This window comes from Micropterus dolomieu, linkage group LG01, assembly GCF_021292245.1.
Source record: "Micropterus dolomieu isolate WLL.071019.BEF.003 ecotype Adirondacks linkage group LG01, ASM2129224v1, whole genome shotgun sequence".
In the NCBI taxonomy this organism is placed as follows: domain Eukaryota; kingdom Metazoa; phylum Chordata; class Actinopteri; order Centrarchiformes; family Centrarchidae; genus Micropterus; species Micropterus dolomieu.
In genome coordinates this window covers 457,286-470,943 of record NC_060150.1, presented here as the reverse complement: position 1 = coordinate 470,943, position 13,658 = coordinate 457,286, and the positions used below count along the sequence as shown (strand labels likewise).

Sequence of the window (13,658 nt, the reverse complement as noted above, 5' to 3'; positions counted from 1 at the left end):
TTCATCAGAGAACATAACTTTGGACCTCTCAGCAGCAGTCCAGTCCTTTTTGTCTTTAGCCCAGGCGAGACGCTTCTGACGCTGTGTCTTGTTCAAGAGTGGCTTGACACAAGGAATGCGACAGCTGAAACCCATGTCTTGCATACGTCTGTGCGTGGTGGTTCTTGAAGCACTGACTCCAGCTGCAGTCCACTCTTTGTGAATCTCCCCCAGATTTTTGAATGGGTTTTGTTTCACAATCCTCTCCAGGGTGCAGTTATTTCTATTGCTTGTACACTTTTTTCTACCACATCTTTTCCTTCCCTTCGCCTCTCTATTAATGTGCTTGGACACAGAGCTCTGTGAACAGCCAGCCTCTTTAGCAATGACCTTTTGTGTCTCGCCCTCCTTGTGCAAGGTGTCAATGGTAGTCTTTTGGACAGCTGTCAAGTCAGCAGTCTTCCCCATGATTGTGTAACCTACAGAACTAGACTGAGAGACCATTTAAAGGCCTTTGCAGATGTTTTGATTTAATTAGTGTCTTCAATATTGAACCTTCAAAATCTTCTAATTTTCTGAGATTCTGATTTTGGGGTTTTCATTAGTTGTCAGTTATAATCATCAAAATTAAAAGGAATGAACACTTGAAATATATCAGTCTGTGTGGAATGAATGTATACATTATACAAGTTTCACTTTTTGAATGGAATTACTGAAATAAATCAACTTTTTGATGATATTCTAATTATATGACCGGCACCTGTATTTGATCAGGACATGTCCTTTAACTATCATATTAAGCAAATTTCAAGGAACGCGTTTTTTTACCTACGTAGTATGGCAAAAATAAGTTACATCATGTCTAAAAATGATACTGAAAAACTAGTCCATGCATTCGTAACTTCTAGGCTGGATTACTGCTATTCCCTATTATCAGGCTGCTCGAAAAAGTCCTTGAAGACTCTGCAGCAAGTTTCTGACAGGAACCTGTCTTAGCTTCTGCATTGGCTTCCTGTAAAATCCAGAATAGAATTTAAAATCCTTCTTCTCACCCACAAAGCTTTAATGGTCAGGCATCATCTTATCTTAAAGAGCTCATCGTACCTTACTACCCCACCCAGGGTAGTAAGCTGTTCCCTACCTCGGTCTGTGTAACAGTTGGTCTATGTTTTCTGTTGGAGTTTTGTTCCTTATCTTGTGTTCTCTGTTTAGCCTTGATTATTTCATTGTTCATTCACAGGTTCTATTTTGCTCACCTTGTACCTGTCTGTCATGGATCTTAGGTTTATTTCTGCATTTTGGTTCTGCAATCATTCTGAAAACCATGACAGTTCATTGTCTTACTCATGGACACAGTGGACTTGAACCCAGGTCTCTCACACAAAAGGCATGTGTCTTATCCACAGCTCCATCATCAGATTAGTAGTACACTGCAAAAACTGAGCTCTCAACAAGAAAAAAAGCATTAAAATGGGGGAAATATTACTTAAAATAAGCTAAATTATCTGCCAACAGAACAATAATATTTCACTTGCTACTTAAGGACAAAAAAAACTTGAAACAGGTGAAATTCTCTAACATAAAAGTCGCCTGGTAAAAAGAAATATCTTGTTGGACAAAAAACAAGTATATTTTGCCTTCAATTAAGATAATTAATCTTACCAAGATTTTAGTTTTTGCATTGTATGTGTTACATAAGTAGATTATATGTAATGCAGGGAGGGGAATAACTGCTAGCTTATCAGACATTTCCTAAAAATAAACATTGTTCACCAGTCCCGTCCGAGTCAAATCTGAAGTCTTTTGAGGATGAGTCTCAAGTCAAGTCTGAAGTCACTGTGTGTGCGACTTAAGTGCGACTCAAGTCTGAGTCTCAAACTTTTGTCCCCATCTCTGACACAAAGATCTAATTTTTATGTTCAACGAGTGTTTCTGTTCTGAGCAAAGGAAAAATGTTTCCTACGTGTGTGATTGTTCATATAACACTCATATCCACCATTAACCAAAAGAGATCCTCTATTAGACTGACTGTCTGTGGTTGCAGTGGTCTCTTCATACCTGAGAGTGTCCAGTTTCCAGTGTGGATCATCCAGTCCAGCAGACAGCAGCCCCACTCCTGAGTGTCCTGGATGATTGTAGCTCAGGTCCAGCTCTCTCAGATGGGAGGGGTTGGAGTTTAGAGCTGAGGCCAGAGAAGTACAGCCTTCCTCTGTGATCAGACAGCCTGACAGCCTGCAACCATACAAACCAACAAACACAGGAACCCTCTGAGAAGAAGATGGGGTAGGTTATTTTTGTTTTTTTTAGAATAATTTGTGATGTTTAGTAATTCATCAACAAAAGAACAAACTAGAGAAAATCATGAAACATCCTCATGGGATTCCTTGAAGTCAAGAAATTTCTGTCACAGTTTAGGTAAAGGTCCTTGACAAATCATATCGGCAGACACAATCCTGCACATGTTTGTGCTACAAAAGTAAATCAGATTTTAGATGGTCATCAACTCAGTGGGTTGATGAACCCCAACCTCAGGGTTTCCAGTGTACAGTGTGGACTCCCCAGTCCAGCAGACAACAACTTCACTCCTGAATCCTGCAGATTGTTGTTACTCAAGTCCAACTCTCTCAGACTAGAGGATTGGGTGCTGAGAACTGACAACAGAGCTTCACAGCCTCTCTCTGAGAGGTTACAGCCACTCAGTCTGGAGAGGAAATAATCAACAAGAAGACAAATAAAATTTGTTTTAAAATGTTTGAGATTTTGGTGATATAAAAAACTGTATATAATGTCTTCTCACCACATGCTAACCTGAGAGTTCCCAGTTTACTACCCGCACAGTGCAGTCCAGAAGACAGTAGCATCACTCCTGAATCCTGCAGGTTGTTGTTACTCAAGTCCAACTCTCTCAAACTAGAGGAATGGGAGCTGAGAACTGACGACAGAGCTTCACAGCTTCTCTCTGAGAGGTTACAGCCACTCAGTCTGGAGAGGAAATAATCAATAAGAAGACAATCAACATTTGAGTTAATATATTGAGTTTGAGATTTTGGTGACAAAATAAATCTCTTCTTTGCTGTCTTGTTTTAAACATGTTTGAGATGTGGCAACTAATCATGACTAAATCAGGAATAAACAGACAACCTACTGGTTGATTAAAATGACATGATCTCAAAGTATAAATATGGTGCTCCATCCTTGTGAAAGTTCATATTTTATGCTGAACAATATGTGAATTTCAATTAGAACAAAATACGGGCCACACATGATGACAGCTTCTCTCTGTGAGGTTACATAGACTTAGAGACAACGGAAGGACAGTTATTTTTTCTCCAGTTGAAAGATAGCAGAGTATTTATTGACGAATAAATCCCACTTACAGAGCTTTCTTGGATGCTTTGACCACTGGCAGCAGCCTCAGAAGAGCCTCCTCTGAAGGAGAGTATTTCTTCAGGTCAAACACATCCAGATCTTTTTCTGATGACAGTAAGATGAAGACCAGAGCTGACCACTGAGCAGGAGAGAGTTTATCTGTGGAGAGACTTCCTGAACTCAGGGACTGTTGGATCTGATCCACTAGAGAACGATCATTCAGTTCATTCAGACAGTGGAACAGATTGATGCTTTTCTCTGCAGAGGGAGTCTCTTCGATCTTCTTCTTGATGTACTCAACTGTTACCGGACTGGTTTCTGAGCCACTTCCTGTCTGTGTCAGCAGGCCTCGTAGGAGAGTCTGATTGGTCTGCAGTGAAAGTCCCGGGAGGAAGCGGAGGAACAAGTCCAGGTGTCCATTTGGGCTCTGTAAGGCCTTGTCCACAGCACTCTGGTAGAACTGTATCACTGCAGATTCATCTTTTCTTGTTTCAGACTTCTGGGAGGTTGATTGTTCTTCTGCCAGCAGATTGACACCAGAGTTGATGAAGGTCAGATGGACATGGAGAGCAGCCAGAAACTCCTGAACGCTCAGATGGACGAAGCAGAAGACCTTGTCCTGGTACAGCCCTCTCTCCTCTTTAAAGATCTGTGTGAACACTCCTGAGTACACTGAGGCTGCTCTGATATCGATGCCACACTCTGTCAGGTCTGATTCATAGAAGATCAGGTTGCCTTTCTGCAGCTGCTCAAAAGCCAGTTTTCCCAGAGACCCAATCATCATCCTGCTCTCTGGACTCCAGTGTGAATCTGTCTCAGCTCCTCCATCATACTTGATGTTCTTCAGTTTGGACTGAACCACCAGGAAGTGGATGTACATCTCAGTCAGGGTCTTGGGCAGCTCTGCTCCCTCTCTGGTCTTCAACACCTCCTCCAGAACTGTAGCAGTGATCCAGCAGAAGACTGGGATGTGGCACATGATGTGGAGGCTTCGTGATGTCTTGATGTGGGAGATGATTCTGCTGGCCTGCTGGTTTCCTGGATGCTGTTTCAATCTGTCTGACCTCATGTTCATCATTGACCTCTGCAGTCCCTCCCTCTGTGATGTAGAGCTCTGTGTAGATCTGGTTCAGAAGGGTTGGGTTTCCTGCTTTAGGAATCCCCTCAAACACACAATGGAACTTCTTCTTCAGCTTAGATTTAAGTTTACGCTGACAAACTGCAGCAGGAGGTCCTGAATGAACACACAACAAAGATCATCAGGGCTGGCAGTTAGTGTGTCTTCATGAACCAGTCTCATCTTTGTATTAACTTTATCTGCCCCCAAACTTTGCCTCCCCTTCGGCCTGAAGCTACTTTTGTCAGTAAAGAAGGGTGCTGCCTCTGATTCTATACATGCTCATAGTTTCTATAGCATTCATAAAAAAGCAAACTATGACCTTCATAATACAGAATGAAGCTGAACACCTTTTACAGTCATACCTGTCTAAGAATGATGAATGTAGGGACAGTAAGGTGGACAAGTAAAGTACGTAAGACCTGGTTCCACTAAATTTCATCACGTTGTCCTGTCTTTGCTTCCACTCAGTTATAATGAAGTCAGAATGTCTCACAGAGAGAGTAAAACTCACATACACTTACAGGTTTTATCAGAAGTAAAAACTAAATTTTATCTTTTGGGACTTCTAACCCTCAGAGGTCACATTTACCAGAGAACAGCTCTTAAACATTGGACTTTCCACTACCTATACTCCTGGATTTGTTAGTTGGAGCTCTCTATTTTTTACAAGGTTTCCTCATTTATTCTAGTCGGTGTTTACATCCCACCTGAGGCCTGTGTTAATACGTTCTTACTAAACCTAGCAGACCAGATAACTAATCTGGAGAATAAAAATCCAGACCCCCTGCTCATTGTTGTCATTATCTTATCCCAACCTACAGGCAGAAAAAAAATCTACCAAGCCTGTGGTCAAGATTGTATTAAAATGAACCACTGAGACAAAAATGGAACAACAGGCTGGCTTTGATCATCACTGATTGATGTGTTTTTGAGCCTTCAGCCACAAACTCACTGACAATGTGACAGCTTTTTGTGAGGACATGTGTGTGTGTGCACATACAGCCACGAACCCTGGTTTACAGCAAAACTCAGGCAGCTTCGTCAGACCAAGATGTCTTTGTGGAAAGGTACACCCTGCAAACCCTGCCACTGACCATCCACCTGCAGTTAGGAACTGTGAAGAGGTTGTGTGTCAGCTATTTCAGAAACAGAAGATCAGGAAGGCTCCAAAGAACATCCTGTCTAAACATCTGTTTGGATCTTCAACAGATCACTAAAACTTTGTAAAGTTCCCTCCTGCTTTAAACGATCCACAATTATTCCAGTCCCCAAAAAACCCTCCATCTAAGGATCGATGACTATGGGCATGTTACGCTGACATCAGGAGTCATGAAGTCCTTTGAAAGACTGCGTAACATCCTGAAACACCTTGACTCTGCAGGGACAAATGCAAGGATCCTGTTAGTGGACTACGGCATGGCGTTCAACACCATCATCCCACACATCCTTTACACCAAGCTCACCCAGCACACTGTGCCAGCCTCCGCCTGTCAGTGGATCACAAACTTGACTGTCAGGAAGCAACACAGGGGCTGGACAACATCAAATCCTGCACCCGGACAATTAGTCGATGTAGTCTCCCCACGGTTCCCCTTGTGTCCTGGATTGTTGACTACCTGACTGGCAGACCACAGTATGTGCACCTGCAACACTGTGTGTCAGACAGCGTGGTCAGCAACACTGGGGCCCTGCAGGGGACAGTCCTATCTCCCTTCCTATTCATCATCCACACCACTGACTTCAACTACCACACAGAGTCTTGCCATCTTCATAAGTTTTCTGATGACTCTGCTGTGGTTGGATGTATTAGGAAGGGTGATGACACACTGTGAAACACCAAAATGTCCCTGAGCAAGACACTGGACTTTCTGTCGGGAGGTGTCAGAGAGGAGGATGCTGTCCAATATTGCAGTCAGAACAACCTGGAGCTTAACACGCTCAAAGCTGTATAGATGCCAGTGGACTTTAGGAAGAGCCCCCTACTCTGCCCCCAATCACTCACGCATCATACTCAACAGTCCTGTGTCTGCTGTGGAATCCTTCAGGTTTCTGGGACCTGAAGTGGGAGTTCAACACTGACAACATCATCAAGAAGGCTCAGCAGAGGATGTACTTCCTGTGTCAGCACAGAAAGCTCAATCTGACTAAGCAGCTGCTGATCCACTTCTACAAAGCCTTTATTCAGTGTGTTCTCACCCATCACTGTCTGGTTTGGATCTTCCACCAAAGAGGATAGTGAAACAGACTACAAAGGACAGTCAGGACTGGACATGTCCAGAGTCAGGAAATGGGCAGGAAATATCACTGCAGATCCATCTCACTGTAGTCTGTGTCTGTTTTTTGCTGATCTGTGGATGTACATTGAGAGCAATGTAAGACCAGCGTCAAATTCCCCAAAGAAAAAAAATGGAAGATCATAGGTCCTCCAGCAAGACAAAAGACCCAAAGCACACATCCGAAAGCACACATGAATGGTTGAAAAGGAAAAAATGGATTATTTTAAAATGGCCAACAACCCTGAGTCCTGATCTCAATTCAATTGAAAATCTTTGGTATGAGCTGAAATCTACAATTGGGGAAAAGAAACCTGCAAACGTTCAAGAGCTCGAGCAATTTGCAAAGGAAGAATAAAAATACCAGCTGAGAAGTGCAAGAAGATTATAGATGGCTACAAGAAATGTTTGGAGGCTGTCATCACTGCCAATGGGTGTGCAACCAAATATTAAAGAGGTGTACCATTATTGCTACACATGCTGTTTTTTCTTTGAAATTACAATATGCAAGTTGAAAAAATAAATTTCTTTGTTAAATTACGTTGGACCTCCAATTAAAGTATCCTGATAATATAAATTTGGTACATTTGTATTTATTTATGAAGAAATTGTAGTGGTTATGCAAAAAATGGAGGGGTGCCCATAATGGTGAGCAGGACTGGATCTAGATATATATAGCAGCAGGGGGAAACTATGTGAACCCTTTGGAATTACCTGGATTTCTGCATAAATTGGTCATAAAATTGGATCTGATCTTTCTCAAAGTCACAATAACAGACAAACACAGTCTGCTTAAACTAATACCATACAAATGATTATCTATTGTAATGGTCAGGAGGAATTTTGTTAAGAAACTTTATATGTTTTGTAAAAACCATACTCCTTGCTGCTGTTATGAATATGCTATTAGCTGTTAGTTAAATGTAGGAAGTCGGGATATACTGCTTTCTTTGGTGGAAGGGGAGGGGGTGATAGTGAAAGTAATATAGTAAATATAGTAATGTAACTAGTTACTTTTGTCACCCAGTAAAAAGTAAAGTAATATTATTACTTTTTTTAAGGAGTAATAACTAGTAACTTATTACAATTTCGGAGTAACTTGCCCAACACTGATCTCAATTGGGTTGAGGTAAGGACTCTTACTGGGCCACTCCAGGAAGCATACAGTGGGTACGGAAAGTATTCAGACCCCTTTAAACTGGAGAGGATCTGCAAGGAGGAATGGCAGAGGATACCCAAATCCAGATGTGAAAAACTTGTTGCATCTTTCCCAAAACGACTCATGGCTGTATTAGATCAAAAGGGTGCTTCTACTAAATACTGAACAAAGGGTCTGAATACTTATGACCATGTGATATTTCAGTTTTTCTTTTTTAATAAATTTGCAAAAATTTCTACATTTCTGTTTTTTTCTGTCAAGATGGGGTGCTGAGTGTACATTACTGAGAAATGAACTTTTTTGATTTTTGGAAAATGGCTGCAATGAAACAAAGAGTGAAAAATTTAAAGGGGTCTGAATACTTTCCGTACCCACTGTATGTTCTTCTGCTGAAGCTATTCTGTGGTTGATTTACTACTGTGCTTTGGGTCGTTGTCCTGTTACATCACCCAGCTTCAGTTGGCGGACAGATGGCCATATAATCTCCCGCATCCGCCATACTTCACAGTTGGGATGAGGTTTCGATGTTGGTGTGCTGTGCTTTTTTTCCCTCCGCACATTTTTTGTTTCTTCCAAACAGTTCCAGACAGTTCGTCTTACCGTTGACTGATGGAAATCAAGGCTTTCAGAGATGCTTTTGTTACCCTTTCCAGCTTCAATTCTTAATCTTAGGTCTGAGACCTCTTTTGTTCGAGGCATGGTTCACATCAGGCAATGCTTCATGAGAATAGCAAATTCAAAATTGGTGTGTGTTTTTCATAGGGCAGGGCAGCTGTAACCAACACTTCCAATCTCGTCTCATTGATTGGACTCCAGGTTGGCTGACTGCTGACTCCAATTAGCTTTTGAAGAAGTCATTAGTGTGGTATTAGTTTTAGGCAGACTGTTTTTCTATTGTGACTTAGATGGAGATCAGATCCAATTAATGCAGAAATCCCGGTAATTCTAAAGGGTTCACACACTGTGACTGTATATCTATATACTTCTTTTTTTTATTATCAGGCAGCGCCATCATGCTTCTGTACTCTCAAACAGCATTGATAACTTAAACCTTCTGTCATAATAACGTGTTCAGGCCTAAAATTTTATTCTGTGGTGAATGAACTGAGACACCCTGGTCCTTTACAAGTATTGTGTTGTCGTGTCAACATGCTCTTTTTACCTTAGAATACAAAAGTTGAAAAAAATAAAATACTAACCTTCTAGTCGTGACCTGGTGTCTGGCAGACTCTGCACCAGGTCGTTCCTGGGTATCTCCTCTAAAACCTTCTTGGTCACCTTCAGAGCTCCATGACGTTTATAGACATTCACCATCAGATTTACGGTTTTCAACCTGTCTGCAGTCTCCAGCTTGGACTCTTTAATGGTTGGGTAGGTTTCCAGGAAGTGACGCTGCCTCAGATACCATTTGAACTTTGTGAATTCCTCCTCTCTTAAATCCTCCAGAGCGTTCAAAAGGTCCACTGCTGTCATTGTGGCTCCCTGGCAAAATCAATCAACTTGTTAGATCTGAAGGAAACTGTAATGCTAATGTATCACAGCAGCAGTAGGAGTTCTGATTGGCCGACACGGGAGCCGTGTTTGTAGTTTAAAGTATTTGTGTGCAGAGTCTGGCCAGTCAAAGCTCCTGCTGCTGCTCTGTTGGCTGGACCTTATTATGATTTGAAGTGGCATACCGCTTACACTTATTTTAATTAAAGAGCAACACCAAGCAACACTTCACAAGAAAGATTAAATCATCATGAAACTTTAAAGGTGAGGCCAGTGATTCTAATGCAATACACATCTTTTTGGTAAATTCAGCTTATTTTCTAGTTTACCAAGACATGTAGTTGTGATGTTAGCATCAGTAGCAGGAGAATTGTGAGTATCGCTGTCTGGAGCTGGTGTTCTGGCTCTTGGACGATTCTCATCCTCTGTGCAAGTTTGCTTAATGCCAGCTGCTTACCCACAACGTTAGTTACATTACTTGCTGTCATTTCTTGCTCTATATCATTGTATTGTTCTGGTGTTGGATTTCTCTTGAACCACTTACCCTTTGTAACACACTGGGGAGCTCCTTATGGTCATAGTTCAACGCACTCTGGGAAGCCCTGAAGCGTCATTTAACAGAAAAATCTGAGGTGGTTGGCGTGGATTGGTGGGCCCCGAAACCAAACTTTCACCCAGGAGACCGGTACCCATGTGACACTCAAGTAATCCAAATAACATTACGACTTCACTTAACTATTTTAGTTCAACGACTGTCGTCACAGCAACCAGGAACACTAACGAACCAGCGGTATCGATGACCCGGGATAACGACCCCACTGAGGTTAAATAGCTGAGTTTCCCTGCCAGTCAGTCAGAACTGAAGAAGTCCTTTGGATGAGGGACGAAACGTCTTCCAGTATCTTCAACCAAGTCCAGTTGCCCTTGACTTTAACCTTCGTTGGATATTTTAGTTCAAGACCTTGAGTCACAGTTCTGTTCAACGTTTGTCAACCTAAAAGGAAGTGTTTCCTTGCCTGTGTCACCAAGTGCTTACTCATGGTGGGAATTGTTCGGTCTCTGTTAATAATAAATATAAAGATTACGTTCTGGACCTACTCCATATTAACGGTGCAATGAGTTAACTGTTGTTATATATTTGCGCAATATAAATAAAATTGAATTGTGGATATCTGTTATTGATTGGCTGCTACAGTCAATTGGACTGATCTGATACATCACAACCTCACTGGAGTTTCTCACTCACTCACTGTGACCACTGGAGAGTAGTGAAGAGTCATTGGTTTACACCTCCTCTACTTCCTCCATTCTCCTTTTCTCCCCCCTTCATCCCCTCTTTTCCTCCTCCTCTTCTCAAACCAGCCACAGGCATTAAACTGAGACCTGAAAACTAGCATTCCTGCATTCCACGGCTAAAGACAAGCTAAACAACCTCTTCTTGAAGAAAACAGGTTTGGTTTATTGGCACCACTTCAGTTTGTAATTGAGTTGTTTTACAGACGACTCAAAGCACAGAAGTAATTGATCTGCTGATATTGTGCATTGTAAAGATTTTTTTTTAAATTTAAACAGTCTGGCAGCAAAAGCTACCATTTACGCCTTTAAATTACAGTAAAATCCAAAATGTTTTTCTACAATAAAATACTGTCAGATGACAGATTCAAAGATTTGAATCAGGCTACTTCAATCAAAGCATTGCAACTTCGATAATTCAGGGTCACCCCTTGTCTTGAGTGTGAACTACAGCTCACCATGATATGAAGGATCCTCTTACATAGGAGGCCTCGGACAGGTCATCAACCCCACATTCATTTCCAAATAAAAAACCATGTCATACTAGAGCCGTTCCTTTTATCGTTGTGTCCAATATTCACTGGCTGCTCTAAACCTACTCCCTTTTATGTGACCAGCAAGAAGCAGCAAGTCACAGAGGAAGAGGTGACGGAAAGTTAGCCAATCTAGTAAATTCACTGACAAAGCAGACAGATATTGCGTCAAAAAGAGTAATTTAGAACTGACAAATATGGTCCACACAAGCAAACTGGAATTATGAGTTTGAATCCAAATTCAAATATACCCTACCACTATCCTAGTGATAATTTTGCAGATAAACCTAGTAACACTCAGACTCTGGCTCCCTCCAGAGAGCTGTGATTCCCATCATTTTTTTCAAAGGTATAAACATCAGACTCACTCACCTTGTTTCTGTGATTCAGCTTGCTGGAATCTGGTCAAATTCTGTCTGTAAAAAGAGACCGGCAAATATTATGGTGACTGCACCCATAATCATCCTGCAGGCTGGTGTTTCACAATCAAAACTTTGTCATTCAAGCATGCAGCCTGACTGGTCTGAAGGCACCAACAAAGTCAGTTCCAAAGAAACCAGTTTTGAGTCGGGCAAGCTGTAACATGTGTACCACAGTGAGATGGAACATTTCTGCTGACCTGTACTACTCTGCTGTATCTGGTTTTAAAGCATCCAGTTTAACTTATCACCCAATTCTGTGTTACACCTTCTTAGCCAACTCCATTCTAACTCATTACCACTATTTTTACACTTCTTCTTGGAATTCAGGGTCAATCAATCTCATTTATCTTATTTTTTAGTTAAAAAATGCAGAAACTCTAAGTTATCTTGACTAATAGTATAAATGAGAGGACTATATGTTGATGGACTATCACAGACTGGTATATGTCAAAGTTGAGTCAGGATACTGTTTTAGAAGCATTGCATTATTTTTAATGGTAGCACATATACACACCTGTTGTCCTTATGGGTCAAAACTGACCCGGTCTGGTTTGCCTGTTTCTAAAGCATAATGTAAAAAATGATCACCCAATTCTGTGTTACACAATGTCAGCAAACTTTATTCCAGCTCATCACCAATTCATTTTACACTTCAATAAACCTCATTTACATTACATTTTAAATTTTTTTAGGAAACCAGCAGAAATTATTATTATATATATTTTGGATAATCACAGACTGATATATATTCCTAGGTCAATATTTGATGGAATTTTATTCACAAATAACAGAGTAAACAAAGAGCTAAATAAATTCATTTACATAGAACAGTCAACATTTATTTCTAAAACTTAAAACTTTAGTTTCAACATTTCAAAACTTGTATAATATACATGTTTATTACTTACATGTGTAAGTGCAGGTGTGTGTCTCTGTGTGAATGTGCTATAATTTGCATGACAGGCAGTGTGTGGTGGTAATGGCATGTTTTTTGCAAATGTTTGCAATTTTGGCAAGTGATGCAGGTTTTGAGATCTCTCTTGCCAGTGCAGAATCGGCACCTCTTCCTTGCAGCTGGGTTAGTAGGAGCTGCTGCGGAGGTAGAGGGTCCATCTGTCTGGATTTCTTGGCTGTGGCTCAGGAGGTAGAGCGGGTTGGACGTTAATCGGAAGGTCGGCGGTTCAATCCCTGGTTGCGTGTCGAAGTGTCCTTGGGCAAAATACTGAACCCCGATTTGCCCCTGGCGGCTGTTCCGCCAGTGCAAGTGAATGTGTGTGAATGTTAGTTTCCGTTTCAGCACTTAGGCTCAGTGTATGAATGTGTGTGAATGTTAGTTTCCGTTTCAGCACTTAGGCTCAGTGTATGAATGTGTGTGAATGCGCTTTGAGTGGTCGAAAAATGTTCAGCACAATTTTTTCAACTTGATTTGGCAGAAACAGTTGAAAAGCAGACATTATACTATCAACGCGAGCCACTGCGTACCTTGTTGGACCCCTGGGGCTCCTCTCTCTCTCTGCTACCAACATGTGACGTCTGTCACTAGGAGGGATGGAAGACCACAGCAAACTTCCATATTTTGACTGGAAACACTCCATCTGAGGTTCCTCTTCCTCATCAGTTGATTCTTCCTCATCTGTTGAAGCATTATTCTCATCTTCTTCGCAACTGTCCTCTTCCTCTGATACATCCTCTTCTTCTTCTTCAGATTCCTCCTGGTCTCTCAGCTCCTCATCAGGGTTCCAAAGTAATTCAAGAGCCTCTGTCAAATTATAGCATCTCTTCATTGTGCTTCCCCCGTCTGCATCTCAGACTAAAATGGGTAAAAGGCTGCAAAAGCTCAGACTTTATAAGCTGTTTTTGTTTTGAAAGGCATTTCAAAGGTGTGAAAAGAACAAGTGTACATGTACTGTAGCTTAGAGGTTTTGTAGCTTAGAGGTTTTGTATCTTTGAAGTCGCAGGACTTCATCTGCTGAAAACCAAAACACCGTGACTTATTGACCCTTTTGCAACACGGGAAGA

At 41.4% G+C, this 13,658-nt stretch overlaps 2 protein-coding genes across 2 annotated transcripts in view; one reads left to right on the top strand and one right to left on the bottom strand.

The window, feature by feature from the left end:
* Nucleotides 1-13,658, bottom strand: part of LOC123971238 (NLR family CARD domain-containing protein 3-like) — a 427,855-nt gene that overhangs the window by 4,812 nt on the left and 409,385 nt on the right. Inside the window, exons 12-13 of the mRNA XM_046049952.1 lie at nt 2,507-2,680; nt 2,038-2,211 (exon numbers count right to left, since the gene is read on the bottom strand). Of these exons, the coding sequence (XP_045905908.1) occupies nt 2,038-2,211; nt 2,507-2,680 (348 nt within the window). The remainder of the gene's footprint in view (nt 1-2,037; nt 2,212-2,506; nt 2,681-13,658) is intronic.
* The window catches only part of LOC123971220 (NACHT, LRR and PYD domains-containing protein 12-like), a 524,333-nt gene that overhangs the window by 238,323 nt on the left and 272,352 nt on the right, over nt 1-13,658 (top strand). The gene's annotated exons all lie outside the window — the stretch shown is intronic.